The sequence below is a fragment of the Heterodontus francisci genome, chromosome 4, assembly GCF_036365525.1.
Source record: "Heterodontus francisci isolate sHetFra1 chromosome 4, sHetFra1.hap1, whole genome shotgun sequence".
Classification (NCBI taxonomy): Eukaryota; Metazoa; Chordata; class Chondrichthyes; order Heterodontiformes; family Heterodontidae; genus Heterodontus; species Heterodontus francisci.
In genome coordinates, this window is record NC_090374.1 from 49,023,325 (window position 1) to 49,045,039 (window position 21,715).

General features: G+C 44.2%; 1 protein-coding gene across 3 annotated transcripts in view; it reads right to left on the bottom strand.

Moving 5' to 3' along the window:
* Positions 1 to 421: 421 nt before the first annotated feature.
* Positions 422 to 21,715, bottom strand: part of aggf1 (angiogenic factor with G patch and FHA domains 1) — a 110,221-nt gene continuing 88,927 nt past the window's right edge. For all 3 annotated transcript variants that reach the window (XM_068029487.1, XM_068029489.1, XM_068029488.1), the window contains 4 exons: positions 20,383 to 20,465; positions 18,476 to 18,603; positions 1,643 to 1,742; positions 422 to 746 (listed from right to left, as the gene is read on the bottom strand). In XM_068029487.1, coding sequence (XP_067885588.1) covers positions 516 to 746; positions 1,643 to 1,742; positions 18,476 to 18,603; positions 20,383 to 20,465 — 542 coding nt within the window. In that variant the 3' untranslated portion in view covers positions 422 to 515. The remainder of the gene's footprint in view (positions 747 to 1,642; positions 1,743 to 18,475; positions 18,604 to 20,382; positions 20,466 to 21,715) is intronic.

Here is a 21,715-nt window from a genome sequence, read left to right on the forward strand (position 1 = left end):
CCTTCACGGTCGCTGGGTCAAGATCCTGGAAACTCCCTTCCTAATAGCACTGTTGGCGTATCTACATAACAAGGACTGCAGCAGTTCAAGAAGGCGGCTCACCACCACCTTCTTCAGGGCAATTGGGGATGGGCAATAACTGCTGGCCTAACCAGTGACGCCCACACCCCCAAACGAATAAGAAAAAAAAATGTGAATCAACACACAATTTTGCTGTCTAGTCAAAAATAAAGCTATTCTTCACAGAAAAAAATAAACAATTTCTCCCTCATTATGGGAAGAGTTAGAGCTAAATTATATCGTACCACCTTATGCATCCGTATACACTAGCCCATAAATGGAATGGAATTTAAGATCAATGTAGTAATTTTAGAAGCTGAGTTTCCAACCAAGGTTCCAGCTTAAAAACTGAATATGCATATTTGCTTTATGTTTTACAAAAGACTTTTAATCCTTCAAAATATTAGTACACAGAAAAACGAAATATTAGGTGATGGAACATATATTTACAAAAGTCAGCTTGTGGCAGAGTCTTCAGTCTGCTCCCTTACATATTCACTTTTGACGCATGATGTTTTCACTTCTGCTGCCTTTTGACTTGTAGTTTGCTGAAAAGTTTCAGAAAATCTCTCTCGTGCTTTGGCCCAATTCTTCTGTTTTTTGGATCTGAACATCTGTACATCTTCAATGGAAAGTGGTGCAGTGGCTCCCAAACCAGCTTGTGACTGATGAAGTTGAACTTGAATCTGTAAAATAGTTAACAGAAAGAAAAAAGTGCAGTGTTTAGGATTTAACGAAGAAATGACATGTTAAGGGTGCTGTATTAGATACATTTTTCCAATTTCCCTTGGAAAGCTGTAAAATCAAACCTAAATGTGTTTTGAAATTCAAAGTCAATTTTTTGTAAAAGGATAAATGTTTACAGAAGTTACATAGCCCACAATCCTGAAATGTTTAATCACGTCCTTTTGAAATATTCTAAAATGCTCGCACCTGGTCAAATATTTTGGAACATCTGTTGCTGGGGTGAATCACCAATGCCAAGCCCAATTCTGTCATCACCTGATGTGCACATGTAATTTCAAGCACAGTTTACTCAACTGATCAGTAAAGAGAATCCTGGCTGATCCACTTTCTCACCTCTATTCAAGGGGCATTAGTGCTAACTATGGCATCCCTAGTGCCACCCAAGCTGAGATCTTCTAACTCAGTTCAGAACATGGAACCTTCCTGGTCTTGCTGAGTATCACACCATCAGGTACTTCATCTGCTGAACCATCAGAGGGAGCTTACAAAGGCCGTTATACTCTCAGTGCTTAAATCATGTTGGCAGATGGTGTTAAAAACGCAAAATTTGGGTAACATGGCAACTATGATGCAAGTTGATTTTAAAGCATATTAGCCTGGCAATATCATCTCTATTTGCATGGGAGGAATGTTCAGAAAACCCCAGCTATTTCCAACTGAGTTCTCTATTAAAGACCAAGTGCACATTATAGATCACTCTTTGAAAATGTAAGGAACAATTCATCGGTTTAGTTTAAATGTTTAGTTTTAATTATCAGTTTACTTCCTATCATCTTTTTGATCCACAAAAGCTATTTCTAACAGTTTCCTATGCAGTAAGGTCAGGACAACTTACCGGCTCTTTAATTCCACAGCTCTCTTTGCCAAGTCCTTCTCCTTTCTTCCAGCCCATCTTTTCCAACATCTTTCGCCCTTTGTTGTTGTCACAGATTTCCCTAAAATCAATAGAAAGGACGTTTGAGGACTCGGCTACTGAGGTAGTATGGGCTGAGGTTAGAAACAGGAGAGGTGAGGTTACCCTGTTGGGAGTCTTTTATAGACCTCCGAATAGTTCCAGAGATGTAGAGGAAAGGATAGCGAAGATGATTCTCGACAGGGGCGAGAGTAACAGGGTAGTTGTTATGGGGGACTTTAACTTTCCAAATATCGACTGGAAATACTATAGTTCGAGTACTTTAGATGGGTCAGTTTTTGTCCAGTGTGTGCAGGAGGGTTTTCTGACACAGTATGTAGACAGGCCAACCAGGGGCGATGCCACATTGGATTTGGTACTGGGAAATGAACCCGGCCAGGTGTTAGATTTAGATGTAGGTGAGCACTTTGGTGATAGTGATCACAATTCGGTTAGGTTTACCTTAGCGATGGGCAGGGACAGGTATATACCGCAGGGCAAGAATTATAACTGGGGGAAAGGAAATTATGATGCGATTAGGCAAGATTTAGGATGTGTAGGATGGGGAAGGAAACTGCAGGGGATGGGAACAATCGAAATGTGGAGCTTATTCAAGGAGCAGCTACTGCGTGTCCTTGATAAGTATGTACCTGTGAGGCAGGAAGGAAGTTGTCGTGCGAGGGAGCCGTGGTTTACTAAAGAAGTTGAAGCGCTTGTCAAGAGGAAGAAGAAGGCTTATGTTAGGATGAGACGTGAAGGCTCAGTTAGGGCGCTTGAGAGCTACAAGCTAGCCAGGAAGGATCTAAAGGGAGAGCTAAGAAGAGCAAGGAGAGGACACGAGAAGTCATTGGTGGATCGGATCAGGGAAAACCCTAAGGCTTTCTATAGGTATATCAGGAATAAAAGAATGACTAGAGTTAGATTAGGGCCAATCAAGGATAGTAGTGGGAAGTTGTGTGTGGAATCAGAGGAGATAGGGGAAGTGTTAAATGAATATTTTGCGTCAGTATTTACAGTAGAGAAAGAAAATGTTGTTGAGAATACTGAGATTCAGGCTACGAGGCTAGATGGGATTGTGGTTCACAAGGAGGAGGTGTTAGCCATTTTGGAAAGTGTGAAAATAGATAAGTCCCCTGGGCCAGATGGGATTTATCCTAGGATTCTCTGGGAAGCTAGGGAGGAGATTGCAGAGCCTTTGTCCTTGATCTTTATGTCGTCATTGTCGACAGGAATAGTGCCGGAAGACTGGAGGATTGCAAATGTTGTCCCCTTGTTCAAGAAGGGGAGTAGAGACAGCCCTGGTAATTATAGACCTGTGAGCCTTACTTCGGTTGTGGGTAAAATGTTGGAAAAGGTTATAAGAGACAGGATTTATAATCATCTTGAAAAGAATAAGTACATTAGAGATAGTCAGCACGGTTTTGTGACGGGTAGGTCGTGCCTCACAAACCTTATTGAGTTTTTCGAGAAGGTGACCAAACAGGTGGATGAGGGTAAAGCAGTGGATGTGGTGTATATGGATTTCAGTAAGGCGTTTGATAAGGTTCCCCACGGTAGGCTATTGCAGAAAATACGCAAGTATGGGGTTGAAGGTGATTTAGAGCTTTGGATCAGAAATTGGCTAGCTGAAAGAAGACAGAGGGTGGTGGTTGATGGCAAATGTTCATCCTGGAGTTTAGTTACTAGTGGTGTACCGCAAGGATCTGTTTTAGGGCCACTGCTGTTTGTCATTTTTATAAATGACCTGGAAGAGGGTGTAGAAGGGTGGGTTAGTAAATTTGCAGATGACACTAAGGTCGGTGGAGTTGTGGATAGTGCCGAAGGATGTTGTCGGGTACAGAGAGACATAGATAGGCTGCAGAGCTGGGCTGAGAGATGGCAAATGGAGTTTAATGCGGAAAAGTGTGAGGTGATTCACTTTGGAAGGAGTAACAGGAATGCAGAGTACTGGGCTAATGGGAGGATTCTTGGTACTGTAGATGAACAGAGAGATCTTGGTGTCCAGGTGCATAAATCCCTGAAGGTTGCTAACCAGGTTAATAGGGCTGTTAAGAAGGCATATGGTGTGTTAGCTTTTATTAGTAGGGGGGTCGAGTTTCGGAGCCACGAGGTCATGCTGCAGCTGTACAAAACTCTGGTGAGACCGCACCTGGAGTATTGCGTGCAGTTCTGGTCACCGCATTATAGGAAGGATGTGGAAGCTATGGAAAGGGTGCAGAGGAGATTTACTAGGATGTTGCCTGGTATGGAGGGAAGGTCTTACGAGGAAAGGCTGAGGGACTTGAGGTTGTTTTCGTTGGAGAGAAGGAGGAGGAGAGGTGACTTAATAGAGACATATAAGATAATCAGAGGGTTAGATAGGGTGGATAGTGAGCGTCTTTTTCCTCGGATGGTGATGGCAAACACGAGGGGACATAGCTTCAAGTTGAGGGGTGATAGATATCGGACAGATGTGAGAGGTAGTTTCTTTACTCAGAGAGTAGTAAGGGCGTGGAACGCCCTGCCTGCAGCAGTAGTAGATTCGCCAACTTTAAGGGCATTTAAGTGGACATTGGATAGACATATGGATGAAAATGGAATAGTGTAGGTCAGATGGTTTCACAGGGCGGCGCAACATCGAGGGCCGAAGGGCCTGTACTGCGCTGTAATGTTCTAAATCTTAATATGTTAATACAACATTTACTGGCTTAGTGATTTCCATTGTGTCTTCAGACAGAAACTCAAGTACAAACTTGAACATGTCAAAAGATATATATAGCTTCAAGAATATGCACACAAGTACAGACATAGATGCATAAACTGCTGGCAATATTCAGCTGCACAACTTCCTAATACCCGAATTCCACAGGACAGACGAGAGTAGCTACTTTTAACAACAAGATAGCATTTGTATAGCACCAAATAGCCCCAACAAAAACTTTAGTGACTGAAGTCATACCTGGCATGCAGGAAGATACTTTGAAGTTGCCAAGGCCAATCATGCAGACCCAGAATATTAAGACAGTATTCTTCAAATGGTATCCTCAGCCCAATCATCTTAAACTGCTTCAAGCTGCTTAAACTACCTATCCTCCAACTTGCTCACTGACAATTACATGGTGTTCGACTCCATTCATGGCTCCAGATAATGAAGGGCCTACTGCAGGGGTTGGGACATCAAAGTTTGAGCTGACAAATGTAGAGCAGGGCGGAGGTTAGGTACTATGTGATAAATGTCTCATCTCCTGACCCCTCAAAGTCTCTCCACCATCTGCAATACTCAATGGGTACAACCCAACCACAAAGCTCAACATTATCCAGGACAAAGTATTCTGTTTCAAAAACAAGAAATGCTGGATTCACTCAGCAGGTCTGGCAGCATCTGTGGAAAGAGAAGCAGAGTTAACGTTTCGGGTCAGTGACCCTTCTTCGGAACTCGTTTCTATTTGGTATTCTGTTTGGTTGGTGCCCTGCCATCATTGGGGCACTGGCTGCAATATGTACACTCTACAGGATGTACTCCAGCAACTCACACAGCTTTAAGTAATTCCCAACTCTGTGACTTCTTAATGCCAAGGAGGAAAATAGCAGATGGACGTAAAAAAAAATCCCTATGCACAATTTGAACAAAAGCAGGGAGATTTCCAGTCTCCTGACCAACAGCTATCCTTTAACCAACAGTGCTAAAACAGATTATCTGGTCATCACCTCATTGCTCTTAGTGGGACCTTTCTGCATGCATGCTGGGGGCTGCCATGTTTCTCTGCAACAGTAACTACGCTTTAAAACTAACTTCATTGTCTGTAAAGCATTTTGTGACATCCTAAGGGCGTAGGGATGGGATACAGAGTGGAAGCACAGTAGGGGGTGATGTACAATCAAATATAGAAGAGAAGCTAAGTCAATTTGGAGGGCAGGGTAAATGTGGACCTGTTAAGGCTCAAGCAAATAATGCAAGGCTGGTTTGTATTTATTTTAATGCAAGGAGTCTTACTAGTAAGACAGATGAATTGAGGGCGTCGATTAACACATGGGAATATGATATTATTGCTATTACTGAGACATGGTTGAACAAAGAACAAAGAAAATTACAGCACAGGAACAGGCCCTTCGGCCCTCCAAGCCTGCGCCGATCCAGATCCTCTACCTAAACATGCCGCCTATTTTCTAAGGGTCTGTATCTCTTTGGTTCTTGCCCATTCATGTATCTGTCTAGATACATCTTAAAAGACGCTATCGTGTTCGCATCTACCACCTCCGCTGGCAACGCGTTCCAGGCACCCACCACCCTCTGCGTAAAGAACTTTCCACGCATATCCCCCCTAAACTTTTCCCCTCTCACTTGAGGGAAGGGCAGGCCTGGTAGCTTAATATCCCAGGGTATAGAATCTTCAGATGTGATATGGGAGGGGGCAAAAGAGGAGGTGGCACTGCACTGTTGATTAAGGAGTCAGTAACTACAGTAAGGAGGGATGATATCTTAGAAGGTTCCTCTAATGAGGCTATATGGGTAGAACTTAAAAAGGGGGCAATCACTTGGCTGGGAGTGTACTACAGGCCTCCAAAGAGTCAGGGAGAGACAGAGGAGCAGATATGTAGGCAAATCTCAGAGGGGTACAAAAATAATAGGGTAATAGTAGTAGGGGATTTCAACTTCCCCTATATTAGAGAGGACTGTATTAGTGCAAAAGGCTTAAAGGGGGCTGAATTCTTCGTGCATTCAGGAGAGCTTTTTGAGCCAGCACGTAGAGAGTTCTACAAGAGGAGGGGCGGTACTGGACTTAATCCCAGGGAATGAAGCCAGACAAGTGGTAGAAGTGCAGTGGGGGAGCATTTCGGGGATCGTGACCATAACTAAGATTTAAGGTAGTTTATGGAAAAGGACAGAGGGACCGGAAATAAGAGTACCGAATTGGGGGAAGGCAGATTTCAATATGATAAAACAGGATCTGGCCAAAGTGGACAGTGAGCAGCTTCTTATAGAAAAGTCTACATCAGACCAGTGGGAGTCATTCAGAAAGGAAATAGTGAGGTTTCAGGTCCAACATATTCCCGTAAAGGTGAACAGTAGGACCAACAAGTCAAGGGAACCCTGGATGTCAAGGGATATAGAGGATTGGATAAGGAAAAAAAAGGAGGCTTATGGCAGATTCAGAGCACTGAAAACAGCGGAGGCCCTAGAGGAGTATAGAAAGTGTAGGGGGGAGTACTTAAAGTAATCAGGACAGCGAAGGGGGGCATGAAAAATCACTGGCAGACAAGATAAAGGAAAATCCCAAGGCGTTTTGTAAGTATTTTAAGGGCAAGAGGATAACCAGGGAAAAAGTGGGGCTCATTAAGGATCAAAGAGGCAATCTGTGTGTGTGGAGCCGGAGGACATTAGGTGAGGTTCTGATTGATTACTTTTCATCTGTGTTCACTATGGAGAAGGACGATGTAGGTGTAGTGATCAGGGAGGGGGATTGTGATATACTTGATCAAATTAGCATTGAAAAGGAAGTATTCGCGGGCTTAAAGGTGGATAAATCCCCAGGCCCAGATGAGATGTATCCCAGGCTGTGTGAGGCAAGGGAGGAGATAGCAGGGGCTCTGACACAAATTTTCAAATCCTCTCTGGCTACAGGAGAGGTACCAGAGGATTGGAGGACAGCGAATGTAGTACCATTATTCAAAAAGGGTAGCAGGGATAAACTATGTAATTATAGACCTGTGAGTCTAATGTCAGTGGTAGGGAAATTATTAGAAAAAATTCTGAGAGACAGGATTAATCTCCACTTGGAGAGGCAGGGATTAATCAGGGATAGTCAGCATGGCTTTATCAGGGGGAGATCGTGTCTTAACAAGTTTGACTGAATTTTCCGAGGAGGTGACTAGATGTGTAGATGAGGGTAAAGCAGTTGAAGTAGTCTACATGGATTTCAGTAAGGCTTTTGATAAGGTCCCGGATGGAAGACTGGTCAAGAAGGTAAGAGCCCATGGGATCCAGGGCAATTTGGCAAATTGGATCCAAAATTGGCTTAGTGGCAGGAAGCAGAGGGGGAATGGTCGAGGATTGTTTTTGCAAATGGACGCCTGTGACCAGTGGGGTACCGCAGGGATCGGTGCTGGGACCCTTACTGTTCATAGTGTACATTAATGATTTAGACATGAATATAGGAGGTATGATCAGCAAGTTTGCAGACAACATAAAAATTGGTGATGTCGTAAATAGTGAGCAGGAAAGTCTTAGATTACAGGGCGATAAAGTTGGGCTGGTAGGATGGGCGAAGCAGTGGCAGATGGAATTTAATCCTGAGAAGTATGAGGTGATGCACTTTGTGAGGACTAACGAGGCAAGGGAATATATAATGGATGGTAGAACCCTAGGGAGTACAGAGGGACCTTGGGGTGCTTGTCCATAGATCACTGAAGGCAGCAGCACAGTTCGAGAAGGTAGTTAGGAAGGCTTACGGGATACTTGCTTTTATTAGCCGAGGCATAGAATGTAACAGTAGGGAGGTTATGATGGAGCTGTATAAAGTGCTGGCTAGGCCACAGCTGGAGTACAGTGTACAGTTCTGGTCACCACACTATAGGAAGGATGTGATTGCACTGGAGAGGGTGCAGAGGAGATTCACCAGGATGTTGCATGGGCTGGAGCATTTCAGTTATGAAGAGAGACTAGATAGGCTGGGGTTGTTTTCCTTGGAGCGGAGAAGGCTGAGGGGGGACCTGATTGTGGTATACAAAATTATGAGGGGCATTGATAGGATAGATAGGAAGAAACTTTTTCACTTAGCGGAGGGGTCAATAACCAGGGGGCATAGATTTAAGGTAAGGGACAGGAGGTTTAGAGGGGAGTTGAGGAAAAATTCTTTCACCCAGAGGGTGGTTGGAATCTGGAACACATTGCCTGAAGGGGTGGTAGAGGCAGGAACCCTCACAACATTTAAGAAGTATTAGATGAGCACTTGATACACCATAGCATACAAGGCTACGGGCCAAATGCAGAAAAATAGGATTAGATTGGATGGGTGCTTGATGGTTGGCGCAGGCGCATTGGGCCGAAGGGCCTGTTACTGTGCTGTAAAACTCTATGACTCTAAAATGGTGCTACATAAATACAAGTTCTTTCTTACTATGATGAGATGATGTACGTTTCTATATAATGATAAGCTACTTTGGGCTAAATCTCATTCTCTCGTGTCCTGGACAACCACATGTACAGGAAGTGTTGTCAGCTGGAGGAGCTCGAGCTCCTGATTTCACAGTGCGAGTGGCAGCTGGAATCACTGTGGTGCATCTGCAAGGCTGAGAGCTACGTGGATTGCACATTTCTAGAGGTTGGTCACCCCACAGTTTAAGGGTGTACAGGCAGACATGGAATGGGTAACTGCCAGACAGTCAAGGAGGACCAGGCAGGTAGTGCAGGAGTACCCTGAGTGCATCTCGCTTTCCAAATGGTATTCAGTTCTGAATGTTGGCGAGGGTGATGATTCCTCTGGGGAGTGCAGCCACAGGCAAACCCACAGCAACATGGGTGGCACAGCTGTACAGGGAGGCAGAAGGAAGAACGGGAAAGCAATAGTAATAGGGGATTCTATAGTGAGGGTAACAGACAAGTGTTTCTGTGGCTGCAAAGGTGATTCCAGGATGGTATGTTGCCTCCCTGATGCCAGTGTCAGGGATGTAACTGAGCGGCTGCAGAGCACTGTGGGTGGGGGGTGAACAGCTAGAAGTCATGGTCCATATTGGCACCAACAACATAGGCAGAGAGATAAGGTCCTACATTCAGATTTTAGGGAGCTAAGAAGAGATTAGCAAGCAGGACCTCAAAAGGTAGTAATCTCCAGATTACTCTCAGTGCCACGCATGAGTGAGTATAGAAATAGGAGGATAGACCATTTGGAGAGATGGTGCTGGAGGGACGGCATTAGATTCCTGGGACATTTGGACCACTTCTGGGGAAGGTGGGACCACTGCAAGCCAGATGGGCTGCACCTCAACAGAGCCAGGACCAATGCCCTTGCAGGAAAGTGTGCTAGTGCTGTTGGGGAGGGTTTAAACTAATTTGGTGGGGGGGGGGGGGGGGATGCGAACCAGGATGTATTAGAAAGGAGAAACAAGGTGCATGAAGGATTGGGAGAGACAGGCAGCACCAGAGTCATAAATAGTAAGGTAGTAGGTGAGGTCAGACTAAGAAGGAATTCAATAAGCTCTAAATTAGGTTTACAGTGCATGTATATTGTCAATTGCAGCAGCTTGAGCTCCGGGTTTTGGAACTTGAGCGGCAGCTGGCGACACTGTGGTGCATTCGTGAGGATGAGAGCTATGTGGATAGCACATTTTTAGATGTGTTCACCCCACAGCTTAAGAGTAGGCGGGGAAAGAAGGAATGGGTGACTGTCAGGCAGTCAAAAAGAATCAGACAGGTGGTGCAGGAGACCCCGCATGCATCTCACTCTCCAACAAGTATTCAGTTCTGAATACTGAGGAAAGTGATGCTTCACCTGGGGAGTGCAGCCAGAGCCATATCCATAGCACCACGGGTGGCTCAGCTGCACAGTGGGGTACAGGGAAGACTGGAAGAGCCAGAGTGACAGGTGATTCAATAGTTAGGGGAACTCACAGGCATTTCGGTGGCCTGAGATGCGAATCCAGGATGGTGTGTTGCCTCCCTGGTGCCAGGGTCAAGGATGTCACTAAGCAGCTGCACAGCATCCTGAAGGGGGAGGGTAAACAGCCAGCAGTCGTGGTCCACATCGGAACCAACAACATGGGTAGAAAGGGGGATGTGGTCCTGCAGTCAGAATTTAGGGAGTTAGGCAAGTAATTAGTGAGCAGGACCTCAAAAGTAGTCATCTCCGGATTACTCCCAGTGCCATGCGCAAGTGAGTAAAGAAATAGAAGAACAAGACAGATGAATGCATGGCTGGAAAGATGGTGCAGGAGGGAGGGCTTTCGATTCCTGGGACATTGGGATCGGCTCTGGTGTAGATGGGACCTGTACAGGCAGGACGGGTTGCACCAGAACAGAGCCGGGACTGAGTTCCTTGCGGGACGTTTTGCTAGTGCTGTTGGGGAGGGTTTAAACTAGTTTGGCAGGGGCATGGGGACCTGAGGGTAGACTCAGTTGGGACAAAATCAGAAATGAAAATCGAAGGTAGAAAATTAATCGACGAGTCTGGAAGACAGAGGAAACAAAGTTGAGAACATAAAGTTTGGCAGTGCTCAAGGGTATCTATTTCAATGCAAGGAGTAGAGCAAATAAAGCAGATGAGCTGAGGGCACAGGTAAGACACGTGGCAGTATGATATCATAGCTATTGTAGAAACATGGCTTAAGGAGGGACAGGAATGACAGCTCAACAGTCCTGGTTACAGGGTTTTCAGATAAGGGAAGGGGGATAAGAAAGGAGGGGGGTTGGCAATTTTGGTCAAGGAAACTTTTACAGCTGTGAGGAGGGATGATATGTTCGAAGGCTCATCAAATGAGGCCATATGGATTGAGCTAAGGAACAAAAAAGGGGCAATCACACTGCTGGGTACTGTAGACCCCCAAACAGTCAGAGGGAAATAGAAGAGCAGATATGTAGGCAAATCTCTGAGAATTGCAAGAACAATAGGGTAGTAATAGTAGGGGATTTTAACTGGGACAGTTTAGTGTGAAAGGAATTGAGGGAGCAGAGTTCTTGCAGTGCATTCAGGAGAACTTTTTTGGCCAGTATGTAGCAAGTCCAGCAAGAGTGGGTGCAGTTTTATACTTAGTTTTAGGAAATGAAGATGGGCAGGTGCAAGGAATGGCAGTGAGAGAGCACTTTGGTGGCAGTGACCATAATTCAGTCAGTTTTAACATAATTATGGAAAAGGACAAAGATAGAACAGGAGCTGAAGCAATTGAGGCAAGGTCAATTTTACTAAACTGAGGAGTGATTTAGTGAAAGTGGACTGGAAACAGCTACTTGAAGGTAAAACAGTGTCAGAGCAGTGGGAGGCATTCAAAGGGGAGATTCAAGGGTTTCAGAGTAAACATGTTCCCACAAAGAAAAAGGGTGAGACAGCCAAATCTTGAGCCCCATGGACGTCAAGGAGCTTACAGGGTAAGATAAGGCAGCAAAGGAAAGCTTATGTCCGACACCAAGAACTCAATACTACAGAAAGCCAAGAGAAATATAGAAAGTGGAGGGATGAAATCAAAAAGGAAATTAGGAAAGCAAAGGGAGGGCATGAAAGAATATTGGCAAGCAAAATCAAGGTGAACCCAAAGATGTTTTATCAATACATTAAGAGTAAGGGGATAACTAAGTAGATAGTAGGGCCCATAAAATACTAAAAAGGTAAGCTATGTGTGGGGGTGGGGGGGGGGGGGGGTGGAGAGATGTTGGTATGATTCTGAATACTTTGCGTCTGTCTTCACAAAAGAGGGGGACGGTGCAGATACTGTAGTTAAGGAGGAGCAGTGTGAAGTATTGGATGTGATAAACATAGGGAAAGAGGAAGTATTAATGGGATTAGCATCCTTGAAAGTTGATAAATCACCAGGGCCGGATGAAATGTACACTAGGCTGTTAAAAGAAGTGACAGGAAATAGCAGGAGGTCTGACCATCATTTTCCAGTCCTCATTGGATACAGGTGTGGCGCCAGAGGATTGGAGAACTGCTAACGTTGTACCTCTGTTCAAAAAGGGAGCGAGGGATAGACTGAATAATTACAGGCCAGTCAGTCGAACCGCAGTAGTGGGCAAATTATTGGAATCTATTCTGAGAGACAGGATAAACTGTCACTCAGAAAGGCACAGGTTAATCGAGGATAGTCTGCATGGATTTGTTAAGGGAAGATCTTGTTTGACCAACTTGATCAATTTTTTTGAAGTAACAAGGAAGATAGATGAGGGTAGTGCAGCTGATGTGGTCTACATGAATTTTAGCAAGGCTTTTGACAAGGTCCCGCATGGCAGGCTGGAAATCTTATGGGATCCAGGGAAATGCAGCAAAGTGGCTACAAAATTGGCTCAGTGGCAGGAAACAAAGGGTGACAGGTGTTTTTGCGACTCGAGGGCTGTTTCCAGTGGCGTTCCGTAGGGCTCAGTACTGGGTCCCCTACTTTTTGTGGTATATATTAATGATTTGGACGTAAATGTAGGGGGCATGATCAAGAAGTTTGCAGACAACACAAAGATTGGCCATGTGGTAAATAGCGAGGAGGATAGCTGTAGGCTGCAGGAAGATATTGATGATCTGGTCAGATGGGCAGAAAAGTGGCAAACGGAATTCAACCTGCAGAAGTGTGAGGTGATGCATTTGAGGAGGTCAAACAAGGCAAAGGAATACACGATTAATGGGAGAATACTGAGAAGTGTAGAGGAAGTGAGGGAACTTGGGAATGAATGTCCATAGATCCCTGAAGGTAGCAGGACAGATCGATAAGGTGGTTAAGGCGGCATATGGAATCTTTTCCTTTATTAGCCGAGGTATAGAATATAAGAGCAGGGAGGTTATGCTGGAAAGTATAACTCATTGGTTAGGCCACAACTTGAGTACTGTACGCAGTTCTGGTCAGCTCATTACAGAAAGGATGTAATTGCACTGGAGAGGGTGCAGAGGAGATTTATGAGGATGTTGCCAGGACTGAAAAAATGCAGCTATGAGTTATGACTGGATAGGCTGGGGTTGTTCTCCTTGGAGCAGAGAAGGCTGAGGGGAGATCTGATTGAAATGTACAAAATTTTGAGGGGCCTGGATAGAGTGGAGGTGAAGGGTCTATTCACCTTAGCAGAGAGGTCAGTGATGAGGGGGCATAGATTTAAAGTGATTGGTGGAAAAATTAGAGGGAAAATGAGGAAAAACTTTTTCACCCAAAGGTTGTTGGGGTCTGGAACTCACTGCCTGAAAGGGTAGTTGAGGCAGAAACCCTCAACTCATTCAAAAGGGGACTGGATATGCACTTCAAGTGCTGTAATTTGCAGGGCTATGGACCAAATGCTGGAAGGTGGGATTAGAATAGGTGGATCGTTTTTTGGCTGGCACAGACACAATGGGCCAAGTGGTCTCCTTCTGTGCCTTAAACTTTCTCTGATTCTATGTAAACGCACGAAGCGTGGTAAATAAGGCTGTTGAGGTGCAGGCGCAGATAGCCACATGGGATATGATTTCATGGCGATAATGGAGATCTGGCTCAAGAAAGGGCAGGACTGGATACAAGGTGTTCAGCAAAGTTAAGGAAGGAAAGATGAGAGGGGCAGCAGTATTGATTGAGAATATTATAGTGCTGGAGAGAGAGGATGTCCTGGAGGGGTCAAGGACAGAATCTATTTGGTTAGAGCTAAGAAACTTTAAAGGTATCATTACACTACCAGGTGTATTCTACAGGTCATCAAATAGTGGAAAAGATATAGAAAACAAATTTGCAGGCAATTCCAGAGAGATGCAAAACTATAATAGTTATAATGGGGAAGTTTAATTATCCTAATATAGACTGGGATAGTAATAGTATAAAGGGCAGAGAGTGGGGTAGAGTTTCTGACGTCTGTTCAGGAGAATTTTCTAGATCAGTATATTTCTGACCCAATGAGGAAGGAGGCATTGCAGGATCTGGTTCTGGGGAATGAGGTGGGTCAAGTGGATCAAGTCTCATTAGAGGAACTTTTAGGGAACACTGATCATTGTATAAGGTTTAGGTTAGTTATGGAAAAGAACAAGGCGAAATCTAGAGTAAAAGTTCTAATTGGAAGAGGCTATTGGAATCAAAGACTGGCAGTCAAAACTGAAGGAACAATGGGTTGACTTTAAAGTGGAGATGGTTCAGGTACATTCCCACAAGAGGGAAAAGATAGGACAACCAAAGCTGGAGCTCCCTGCATGACGAAAAAGAGAGAGATTGAGATGAAGCAGAAAAGGGGCGTGTTATGATAATTTGATAATTAAAGTGAGAACGAAGCTGAATATTGAAAGTTCAGAGGGGAAGTGAAATAGGAAATAAGAGAGGCAAAGAGAGTATGAGAAGAGACTGGCAGCTAACATAAAAGGGTAGTAAGAGGAGTGGGGCCAATTAGGGACCAAAAAGGGGATCTACGCATGGAAGCGGAGGACATGACTGAGGTACTAATTGAGTACTTTGGATCTGTCTTTGCTAAGAAAGAAGATGCTGCCCAAGACACAGTAAAAGAGGAGGTGGTTGAGACACTAGATGGGCTAAAAACTGATAAAGGTGCAGACAGTAGTAATGGAGAAACTGTTTCCACTGGCTGTATTCACAACCCGAGGACATCAATCTAAGATGATTGGCAAATGACCCAACGAAGATATGAGGAAAGACTTTTAAACGCGAGTGGTTCGGATCTGGAATGTTCTGCCCGAGAGTGTGATGGAGGAAGATTCAATCGTGGCTTTCAAAGAGGGTTTAGATAAGTAGCTGAAAAGAAAACTTTGCAGGGCTACAGGAAAAGGGTAGGGGAGTGGGACGACGTGACTTGCTTTTGCAGAGAGCTGGCATGGACACGATGGGCTGAATGGTCTCCTGCACTGTAACCATTCTATGAAATCCAGTGTAATGTTGCCTTCCAACCAATGGCTCACTTGTGTTTCAGACACTGCATGTCGTAAAGCTGCTCAATTATTTATTGCAGACGTTTCAGCGTTCTTGTTCTTTTTGGGTCCTCAATGCAGCCACTTGCAAACAATAAACTAAAAGTGCAATCTAGAATAATGCCTAATAAAGGTGAAAGGCCACCTGAGTAAATAGGGCATGAATTTCTTAAAGGGATAATATCCTTAGTGAAAGCAAAATACTGCAGCTACTGGAAATCTGAAATAAAAACAAAGTGCTGGAAATACTCAGCAGGTCAGGCAGCATCTGTGGAGAGAGAAGCAGAGTTAAAGTTTCAAGTCTATGAAATTCTGATGAAAGATCACAGACCTGAAATGTTAGCTCTGCTTCTTTTTCCACTGATGCTGCCTGACCTGCTGAGCATTTCCAGCACTTTCTGTTTTTAATACCCTTAGTGACTTTTTTATCGATGGCATGATGGAAACATTCTACCTGAAGCCCCAGCTTTCAAAAAAAAAGGTCAAAAATCATTCTTGGTAGGCAATTTACATTCTGTACTGCAACTGGACTGAGGAGGGGGTAAAAGAGGAGGGGGCATTGCAATATTAGTTAAGGAGTCAGTTACTGCAGTAAGGAGAGATGATATCTTGGAGGGGGCATCAAATGAAGCTTTATGGGTAGAGTTTAGGAATAAAAAAGGGACAGCCACATTGCTAGGTGTTTATTATAGACCCCCAGATAGTCAGCGGGAAATTGAGGAGCAAATATGTGCGCAATTCGCAGAGGTGTGTAAAAATAATAATAGGGTAATTATATTAGGTGATTTCAACTTTCCCAACATTAATTGTAATAGTCATCGTGTTAAGGGCTTAGATGGAGTGGAGTTCTTAAAATGTATAGAGGAGAACTTTTTAGCTCAATATGTAGAGGATCCAACAAGGGAGGGTGCAGTGCTGGACCTAATTCTGGGGAATGAAGCCGGATTGGTGGTTGATGTGTTGGTGGGGGCGCATTTTGGTGATAGCGACCACAACATGGTACAATTTAAGCTGGTTATGGAGAAAGAAATAAACAAATTGCAAAAAAAAGGTTTTGGATTGGGGGAGAGCAAATTTTAGTAAAATAAGGCCAAGGTAGACTGGAAAGAGTTACTTGTCGGGAAATCTAAAGAAGAGCAGTGGGGGGCATTCAAAAAGGAAATGGGGAGGGTACAGGCCCAACATGTTCCCTCTAGGGTAATAGGTAGGAGCAACAAGCCCAGAGAACCATGGATGACCAGAAACATTCAGGGTACGATGAGAAGGAAAAGAGAGGCTTTTAGCAAATACAAGGAGAGCAAGTCAACGGAAGCATTACTGGAGTACAGAAAGTGTAGGATGGAGCTTAAGAAAGCAATTAGGAGAGCAAAGAGAGGATATGAGAAAGCTCTGGCTGGTAAAAGTAGGGAAAATCCCAAGATATTCTATAAGTATATCAAGGGAAGAGGATAACCAGGGAAAGAGTAGGACCCATTAGGGACCAAGGGGAAATCTGTGGGTGGAGCCAGAGGACATTGGTAGGGTGTTGAACGAATACTTCACATCTGTCTTCACCCAAGAGAATGAGGATGTAGATATGGAACTCAGAGAGAGAGACTGTGAGGTTCTTGAGCAAATTGTCATAGGGAGTGACAAGGTATTGGAGGTTTTGGCAGGCTTAAAAGTGGACAAATCTCCAGGTCCGGACGATTTGTGTCCCAGGATGCTGTGGGAGGCGAGGGTGGAGATTGCAGGGGCTCTGACCCAAATTTTTAATTCCTCTCTGGCCACCGGGGAGGTGCCAGAGGACTGGAGAACAGCTAATGTGGTCCCACTATTTAAGAAAGGTTGGAGAGATAAGCCAGGGAACTACAGACCAGTGAGTCTCACGTCAGTGGTAGGGAAACTATTGGAGAAAATTCTGAAGGAGAGAATCTATCTCCACTTGGAGAGGCAAAATTTGATTAGGAATAGTCAGCATGGCTTTGTCAGAGGCAGGTCATGCCTAACAAATTTGATTGAACTTTTTGAGCATGTGACCAGGTGTGTAGATGAGGGTAGTGCAGTTGATGTAGTTTACATGGATTTCAGCAAAGCCTTTGACAAGGTCCCACATGGGAGACATATCAAGAAAGCAAATGCACATGGGATACAGGGTAACTTGACAAGGTGGATTCAAAATTGGCTTAGCCGTAGGAGACAGAGAGTGATGACAGATGGCAGTTTTAGTGACTGGAAGCCAGTGTCCAGTGGCGTACCACAGGGATCTGTGCTAGGTCCCCTACTGTTTGTCATTTATATAAACGACATAGATGACTATGTGGGGGGTAGGATCAGTAAGTTCGCGGATGACACAAAGATTGGCCAAGTGGTTAACAGTGAGATTGAGTGTCTTGGGTTACAGGAAGATATAGACGGGATGGTCAAATGGGCAGAAAAGTGGCAGATGGAATTTAATCCTGAAAAGTGTGAGGTGATACACTTTGGAAGGAGTAATGTGACACAGAAGTATTCAATGAATGGCCTGACACTGGGAAGTTCCGAGGAACAAAGGGACCTTGGCGTGTTTGTCCATAGATCTCTGAAGGCAGAAGGGCAAGTTAATAGGGTGGTGAAAAAGGCATATGGGACACTTGCCTTTATCAATCGAGGCAAAGATTACAAAAGCAGGGAGGTCATGTTGGAGTTGGATAGAACTTTGGTAAGGCCACAGCTGGAGTACTGTGTGCAGTTCTGGTCGCCACATTATAGGAAGGACGTGATTGCACTGGAGGAGGTGCAGAGGTGATTCACCAGGATGTTGCCTGGGATGGAACATTTAAGCTATGAAGAGAGGTTGGATAGGCTTGGGTTGTTTTTGCTGGAGCAGAGAAGATTGAGGGGTGACCTTATCGAGGTGTAAAAGATTATGAGGGGCATGGACAGGGTGGATAGGGAGCAGCTGTTCCCCTTAGCTGAAGTGTCAGTTACTAGGGGACACAAGTTTAAGGTGAGGGGCAGGAGGTTTAAGGGGGATTTGAGGAAGAACTTTTTTATGGCATGTCATAACATTCAAGGCTATGGGCCAAGTGCTGGCAAATGGGATTAGGTAGACAGGTCAGGTGTCTTGAATGCATCGGTGCAGACTCGATGGGCCGAAGGGCCTCTTCTGCACTGTATTATTCTGTGATTCTGTGAACAAGGACTTACTCGGCAATTTCTGAAAGTTCTGATTTTCAGTGTTGATTCACAACCCTGTGTTCATTTTTGTACTTACACATTGACTGAAGCTGGAGCATCATCTCTTCTGTGCATGCCATCACTTCCAACCACCTGTCTGCGTTTTGCAGCTCGATCTTTGTACATTGAGTTCTTTAATGCTTCATCTCCTTCATATGCGCTATTCTAAATAAAAGGTGGCAGTTTTACGAGCTGCTTGAAAATTAACACAAATATAACATTTCCTAAAGACTGGGTATCACAGATTCTCTATTGCAGGTACAATTACAATAAACACCTAGTATATTTTAGGGAACTAAACTGAAAGCATTGTCAGTATCTTTTACACAAATTTCAATTGTGAACTGGTCAGTCAGTTTTAATTTACTTCACAGAGCTTATATTATACCAATTCTTGATCTCCCAGGAAGTCCAGACCAAGGGCACTAATCAGGCTAAGCAGGATTCGTGGACAAGGAGATAACTGAACCAATGGGAGAGGTCAAAGAAAGCAAGAGGAAGTGGAGAGGGAAGGGGGATGGGCAAGATATGATGAGAGACAGAGAAGATGGTACAGAGGAGGACAAAGAGTGAGGGTCATAAGGATACAGCGAGAAAGGAGGACAAGAAAAGGGTGTGAGGCACAGTAAATGGGAGCCAAAGTTACAAAAGGAACATAGACTGGGCTGGAATTTGTGTCGGAAGCGCGGCTCTCGGAGCCGGGCCGAAAAGGCAGTGGAAACCCCGCCTCGGCCTTCTCGTGCTGCCCCCCACCCCTCCCCCCTCCACACGGAGCGATCCTCCAGTGATTTTACTTCTATGTTTCACAAGCCGGGATTCCAACCCTATTAAAGACGGGAATCCCGCTTCCAAGAGCTGCTGGCCAATCAGAGGGCCGGCAACTCAGCAGTATCAGCACAGCGCTGGAACTCTGGACCTCAGGAAAGTGAGGCGAGGTCGCCAGGGCCAGTCCAGAAGGCCCCAGCGAGGGGCCATAGGTTGCCCACAAAGGAGGAACCTTCGTAAGTTCCTGGTAAGTTCCCAGCGGTGGTGGGAAGAGGCCCTTAATAGGCCATTTAAAGGCTTCAGTTGGCCTCTAGGTGGGAAGGCCTTCATCGGCTTATTCTGCCCCCGGTAAGATTACTTGGCGATGGACCCTCCACCCCCATCGTGATTCTCCACCCTCCAGACCCCCACCTCCACCAATGTGGGGAAGTGTGAGGTCTCCACTTAGGATCCAAGAAAGACAAATCAGAATACTTTCTTAATGGAGATGGGCTAGGAGCTGTGAAAGAGCAAAATATACACAAATCACTAAGATCTAGTGCAAAGGTGCAAGAGGTAATCATAAAGGTTAATGAAATCTTGGCCTATATCTCAAGTGGCGGGGGGCGGGCTGGAATACAAACAGGAGGAAGTTATACATCAGTTGTACAGAGCCTTGTTCCGACCCCATCTACTGTACTGTGTCCTGTTTTGGGCACCGTACCTCAGGTAGGATATAATGACCATGGAGGGATACAGCTCAGAGGAGCTGGGGTGGAGGAGAGAGAAATGTGGAGAATGAACTGGCTCATTAAAGGTGGAGAACTGCTGCACATGGGTGAGAAAGTCTGCACAAGCTGGTAATTGCATACCTGCAGCCAAAAATCAGGTGGGCTCAAAAACTGGGTAATCTCCAATTTCACAGAAGGTAGTTTTCAGGGGCAGTACTGTGGGGCTGTCATTTAAATTAAGGTACTGTCCATTGCACTCAATTAGTCACAATGCTCTATTTAAAGTATAACATACAGGTGCAGTATCTTTGAAATTTTGACATCACCCACTTTTTTAATAGCACTTTTTCTTTTAATTTGACTATTACATGATCTTTTCAATGTTTGGCAGAAAGACTTCAATTATGTGACTGTAAGATAAGCAAAGTTTTACAACTGAGCTGATGGAAACAATTCAGCAAAAACGCACCTGCAACCCATATTTGACCTGAATCTGTTTTAACTCTTGACGTCGTAACTTATCTTTGTCCTGCTTGCTCAGCACTGGAACAACTAAATAAAACCAAAAAAAAAGTAGCAATTTAATAAGAAATACTACTGATTTGGACAGTACAAGGCTGCAAGAAACAATTAGGTTCTGCACTAAGGCTGTTGCAATCCGAAACAGAATTAAACAATCATGCATTATAATGCAAACAAGCTCAAAATATTTGATGCTTGATATCAACTGTAACAATAGTAATTTTAGACTGTATCGTAATTTAAATTTGTGCCATTATTTTAACCTGTACCATTAGTAATGTTGACCTGCACTATCAATAAGCCTACAACTGTATTATTTTTGTCCTGTACTAATAATTTAATCTTCCACCATTCGTAACTTTAACTTCGACTAATAACTTAAGTCTACTCCAGTAGTAATTTTATGCTGTAACAATAATTTCACCATCGCTAATGCATAAAGATAAAAATTACAATGTGGAAACAGGCCATTTGCACCTACCACTTTGGTAAATGGCAGAGAACAAACACCAACACAGACAAGGAGTAGTTGAGGTTAATTACATTTAAGTGGAAGCTAGATAAGCACATGAGGAAGAAAGGAACAGGAGGATATGTTGATGGGGTTAGATGAAGATGGGGTTAAGGAGGCTAGTGTAGAGCATAAACATCAGCATGAACTAGCTGGGCTGAATGGCTTGTTTCTGTAATGTAAACACTTTATCAATCTACACCTAAATGTTGACAGTTTTTAGCTCAGCCACTACCCACAGAAGTGAACTGAATAGCCACACAACTCCACGTATAAGCTGCTCCTTGCTTTGTTCTAAATCTCTTGCATAAGGTCTTGCATCTATGCTTTCTCAGTCTTGACCCTTCACCTACAGGACACAGTCATTTTAACCAGCACCATGAATAATTTTGGATTGCAGCATCAGTAATTTTAACCTGTACCAGTTTGGAGTAGAATAGCAAAATCTAGACAAAATTGCATTGTCTTCCTCCATCCAATTTTTTTTTTGACTAGAGTCTTATAATGACCAACAAGGCAATACATCTCAACTAAATTATATTCAAATACACGTCAACAGATAATCATGCGTAATATCATAGGTAGCACTATTTTTTTTTATACTTTCATGGGATGTGGGCGTCGCAGGCCAGGCCAGCATTTATTGCCCATCCCTAATTGCCCTTGAACTGAGTGGCTTGCTAGGCCATTTCGAGGGCATGTAAGAGTCAACCACATTGCTGTGGATCTGGAGTCACATGTAGGCCAGACCAGGTAAGGACAGCAGATT